This window comes from Populus euphratica, unplaced genomic scaffold (assembly GCF_000495115.2).
Source record: "Populus euphratica unplaced genomic scaffold, PopEup_1.0 scaffold338.1, whole genome shotgun sequence".
Lineage (NCBI taxonomy): Eukaryota > Viridiplantae > Streptophyta > Magnoliopsida > Malpighiales > Salicaceae > Populus > Populus euphratica.
The window spans coordinates 140,500-146,166 of record NW_011500228.1 but is presented as its reverse complement, the minus strand read 5'-3'; the positions used below and the strand labels follow the sequence as shown (position 1 = coordinate 146,166).

Below are 5,667 nucleotides of genomic sequence, written 5' to 3'. Positions count from 1 at the left end.
CAATTTATTTTATACAAATTATATAGATAGTCTAGCAAATATATTTATAAATTAATAAAATAAGTTTAAGTTAAGATAATTTGATCACGTCAAAATAATTATAACTTTGATATGATCATTAAATCACATTTTAATGTTTATATAAGATTTTAAAGGTTGTTTTTTTTAATAATAGCTGTATAAAATTATTATTTCAATTATTAAATATTTATATTTTAAAATTTTCATCTTCTAATCCTAGTTTTTTTCACAAACTAATAAATTAATTAAATTTAAATTTAAATAAATATCATAAATATAAACTATGATATGATCATGATTCTTTATTTATTTGGATAATTGCCCAAATTTTTCCGTGAAATGCCCCCAAATTTTTCCGTGAAATGCCGCTTTGCCCCTTGAATCCACAGGCCCATAATTACTGTGAAAAGTCTAATTAGACAACGGAAATAAGATATATGTTTAGGGGTAAAAATGTCTTTCAACACAATGAATCACGTGACTCCCGTTTGCTTATCCTCAATGATTGAATTAATTTTGGTTACATTTGTGAAAATACAAAATTAAGATAAAAGTCTTTTGGAATCCCTTGATATAAGCCGGGTTTGTATGTTAAAACTAGTAACTTACTACAAGTAGCAAGTGCTTGAAACTAATGAGTGCAAAATAAAATTATTAGGATTAAAAATTACTCTTGTTGAGTTTACTTGGTTTATTATTTTTATTAAAAAAAATATTATTTTATTTTTTAAAATTGAAAGTTTATCTAATTGGATTTAAATTGAGTATGATTGGATAAATTAAATTTTTATTTAGTATTGTTGTCCAACTATATTTAAAAAAAAAATTCTTTTTTATTTTTAAATTAATTTTTATATGTGCTTTTATATTATTTTCATGAGTTAATATCAAAAATAAATTTAAAAAAATAAAAAATATATTATTTTAATATATTTTTAAATAAAAAACTTTAAAAAATAATTTTTACTATACTTTCAAATAAAACCTAAATTACTAAAAACTCAGCTAGATTAACCAGTTTTATCTATTCAATTTCTTTTTCTTTTTCTTTTTTGTTAAACTTAAAACTCAATTCTAAATGGTAGAAAATTCAACATGATATAGAAACAAGATTAGCATCACAAATGGGAAACAAAACGGGCAAAATTCACCAACACAATCCATGGAGATAGTAAACTCTCGGTAGGACCACTCATGGGGGACCAATGGAAAAGGAGTTGAGCCCACCCTCACACCCTCCAAGATAAAGGTTCAAATGGATATGATTCAGTCATTATCCATCACCTCTTAGATGCCCCCATTAATATGCAACCTCAAATGAACAAGTAGAAGTAGAACGATATGCATAGGCATGGTTTCCATAATTAAATCCTTAGATATTCTAGACTCAAGTTTATAATAATTATAATAAATTAAGAGAACCTAATGGTGAGATCTAACACATAATATATTTTCCGACTAAAATCTGACAAAAAAAAAAATTTTACCTTTTTACGAATATAATGCTTACTACTACTTTTTTTTTAATTTATTGTTTACCAAATACTTATTTTTTTATTTTTTTGTACCCACATATTTTTTACAGGAATGTCAGGTTGGGGTGAGTGTCTAGTGGTCACGCACAGAACACCTTCTCTCTCTCTCTCTCTCTCTCTCTCTCTCTCTCTCTCTCTATATATATATATATATATATATATATATATATATATATATATGATCAGTATATAGAAGTCTTTGATGTCTTTGCACAGCTTGTTTGCTTCTTGCACTTCTGTCTGAGATACCGCATTTGCTTGCTTATGCATATGCAAAGGCTACCAAGTGAGTAGCCACACCATTTTGTCAGACCGAAGTCAGCTAATTACCTCTTTTTGTTTGTCTTCTTTCCCTTCTCAAGAACATGGCTTTATATTCTCTTCTTCACCATCATCATGGCCTTCTCACATCTCTTCCTGTTTTCGGTTGTTAATCTTTTCTCTTATAATACAAGTTTGAAGAACAAACACTAAAAATAAAGTATTTGTTTGAGGTGGGTTTTTAGTTTTTTTAATTGGGTCATGGCTGTTTGCTGTGATCTTGAAGTAGATGTCAATGGTGAAGAGACTTTCATGGTGGACAAGGTAAAAGAAAATATAGTCTTTTTTTGGTCTTTTTTTCATTTCTTTGTAACCCTGCCTCTTTAGAGCTTTAAAGTTTTTATTTCGTGTACTTTGGTTAATCGTTTCCCTCTAATCATCCTGTTTAACTTAATTTAGCCTTTTGTGACTTTGATTAGTTTCTGTATTTACTCACTGTTGTTCACTTCGTATATGTCCTGATCTACTTTCAGCTTGCTTTGTGTTTGCTTTAGTGTATAATTCACAAATTCTAGAATCTTTTTCTCGTGGCTGTTAAATGTGGAAATTGAGTACTTTCAAGGTTTTTGCATGCATTGATTCTCTTGTGGTGATTTTCATTATCATCTGTTTTGCTATATTCCCTCAATGGTTTCTATGGTTGTACTGCAACTTCTTTAAATTTACTGCTACATTACAGTGTTGTGGGACATGGTTTCTCATACTAGCTTCTTCTCTTCTATTTTGAGTACTTGCTAAACACCATACTGTAGGGCTTTGTCTTCTGATTTGGTCCTTATCATTTATTGCTGTTGTTATGGTGGTTTAATGTTTCATACCTTTATTTGTTCGTGTTCACTCCTTTTGAGAAGGACATACAAGTGGCTTTCATGGCATTTAATGTACTGTTTAATACCCTTGTTTGCTGGGTTGCTTGGCAGACATCCTTTCTCTTGATTTGCCTTGGGCAATTTATTGTCTATAACGACCTCACACCTTTCTTTTGCAGATTTTTAGCTGTACATGCCACTTTATTCTCCTTTTGTGAGTCTTGCTAAATTCAATGAGTTCATTCTTTTGGTGGCTTTTTAAGGCACTGACATGGTCTGTGATGAAAGTAATTGACGCTCGTCTTTAATGCACATTTCCTTAGTCATGACTAGTTAGTTATCTAACCTGATTGAATCCGTGCTACCTTTTTAATTCATTGAATTAATTAGCTTTCTCAGTGGTAAAAGCAAAGTTTTAGCTCATCTATGTTTTAGTTCTTGGTAAATTCTGCTACTCTAGTTAGTTCTTCTATGTTCTAGTTTGTCATTGATTCTTGAATGAATTGGTACTAACTAGTTGTACATTGGTTCGTTTGTAAAGATTTGTATTCTCACTTTGGTTCCTTACAAATATTCGCAGAAGATCATCGCTTCATATTGTGGCAGACTAAGCAAATTATTTGGTAAACCAACAGGTAGTGCAAGAAATTTGAAAGTGATATTCAATGACTTTCCTGGTGGGGCTGAAAGTTTTGAACTCATGTCAAGGTTCTGCTACAATAATGGTGGAACTGCGATAACTCCTTCCAATATTTCTTTCCTACATTCGGCTGCACAGTTCATGGAAATGAACAATTCCGTATCTGGAACTCATAACTTATTGGAAGAGACCGGGAAATCACTTGAAGAGATGAATTACTGGACATGGTCTGAGCTTTTAATCGCTACGAAGAAATGCCAAGATTTACTTCCATTTCCTAATTCTACGGGTATCCTTGAAAAATGTGTGGATTCTCTTATTGGAAGGATCACTACTTCTGGTGAGCCTAGTCCATGTCCATCTACTTCTTCTCCAGACAGCTCTGGAGTTCGGTTGTCATGTGACACTAGAAGCACTGAGAGTTTGAAGAATAGCTTCTCTCGAGCAACATGGTGGTTTGAGGATCTTTTGGTTTTGAGCACTAATTTGGTTGGAATGGTGCTCAAATCCATGGTCTCACAGAAGTTTGATCATGTTATCATTAGTAGATTTCTCTTTTATTACCAGAAATCAAAGTGCTATACTGGCACGTCTGATGAGAAGCGTAAAGTTGTTGAAACTGTCATAGATATGCTTTATATTCTTGATTGGAACTCTGTTTCATTCAAGAGTTTATTTGGAATTCTTCGAGTTGCTTTGAATTTGAACATAAGCAAATGTAGCAGGACCAAGTTGGAGAGTATGATAGGTTCTCAGATGGATCAAGCAACTCTAGATAATCTGCTAATTCCTTCTCCATATGGGATGAATTACTTGTATAATGTGAATCTTGTTCTAAGGTTCTTGAAAGCTTTTCTGCATGGAGGAATCAGTCAGGTGTTCCCTATACAATTGAGAAAAGTTGCTAGCTTGATGGACTATTATATAGCAGAAGTAGCCCCAGATCCTTGTCTAAAGCCTTCTAAGTTCTTGGCCCTAGCCATGGCCCTGCCAGATTCTGCCAGAGAATCGTATGATGGAATCTACCGTGCCACTGACATGTACCTAGAGGTAGTCCTTTGATCTCAAACATTTCATGTCATTAGAATTGCCGGTTCTTCAGCTTATTGAATCCTGTATAGTTATATTTCTTCTGGGGATAACATGTGGCATCTTTTACTATGCTGTTGTTAAATGTCAATTTCACTCATGATATTATGATATAAATTTCATATAGGTGCATACCGGATTATCAAAAGAAGAAAAGATGAAGATATGCTGCGCATTGAATTACGAGAAGCTCTCAGCTGAAGCTTGCATTCACCTTTCTCAGAACAAAAATTTTCCATCAAAATTTGCAGTCCAAGCTCTCATGTCTCAGCAAGTCAAGCTAAAAAGCCTAATCAAAGCCACTGGCAAAACAAAATGCTATATTGATTCATCTTCTGGTGTTAGTGAAACTGGAAGCAAGGGAAAGAAAAATGAAACTAGTAAACAAATTGTGCTGTATGCTGGGAAACTTGACCTTCCGGCTGATAATGATAAGCTTAGAGCACATCTGCAACGAATGCAGTGGAGGGTGGCGGAATTGGAGAGAGTTTGCATGAAAATGCAAGCACCGATGACAAAAATAATGAGGTCAAGAGTATCAAACTATAGGACTTACAGATCCTTACCCAAGCTATGTTCATGATAGGAATTTCTGCTCAATGTTAAAATATGTAATATATATTTTACTTTGTATAGTAGCATGGGGTTCTCTCTTCTTTTCTTTTCTCTTCTTTTCTTTTCTTTTTGTGGTGTTCGCAGCATTTTTCTTCTTCTTTTCTGCAAAGTTAAAGGTGACCAAGTGTATTTTCTTCATGTGGGGATTCGAGATCTTGGCTGTGCAGTTCTACAGAATAAAGGCAGAAAACTTCTATGGGTTTTGTTACGAGTAGTCCCTATATATTCTCTGTATTGTTGAGTGGAAAAAAAGTACGTAAAGGTTAAGTCCATTTCCCAGCCACCCTCACACCGCGACAAACTATAAAGCAAGTCGCCAAATGTGATCTGCAAGGGCATGGAGGGAAATTTTGTGGGGGGAACTCAAAAGCTAAGGTGCCTAAGCATGTTTCATGATGGGCAATTTGAGCTGGGACTAGTCACATATGTGCTCCTTATGTTCTTCAAATTCAATGGCAAAAGAATTTTCCTTTCTGCCTCCTTTTTGGTCCCTTCTCGAGTTTCGCAAGTTTATGCCAAGCATCCTGGCGTAAAGGCAATGCTGTTGACACTGTAAATCAGTGAAGATGTTTCATGTAAATATTGTTTAATCTCAAAAACATCAGCTTGTCTGGAGTGTTCAACAGTTAGTCAAACT

At 33.6% G+C, this 5,667-nt stretch overlaps 1 protein-coding gene across 1 annotated transcript; it reads left to right on the top strand.

Annotated features, from left to right (window-relative positions):
• The first annotated feature begins 1,738 nt into the window (after positions 1 to 1,738).
• LOC105112406 (BTB/POZ domain-containing protein At3g22104-like) lies at positions 1,739 to 5,238 on the top strand. Its single transcript, XM_011008102.1, has 3 exons — positions 1,739 to 2,141; positions 3,267 to 4,376; positions 4,543 to 5,238. Exons 1-3 carry the CDS (start codon positions 2,079 to 2,081, stop codon positions 4,996 to 4,998), a joined length of 1,629 nt encoding a protein of 542 aa, XP_011006404.1. The 5' UTR covers positions 1,739 to 2,078; the 3' UTR covers positions 4,999 to 5,238.
• Positions 5,239 to 5,667: the final 429 nt, after the last annotated feature.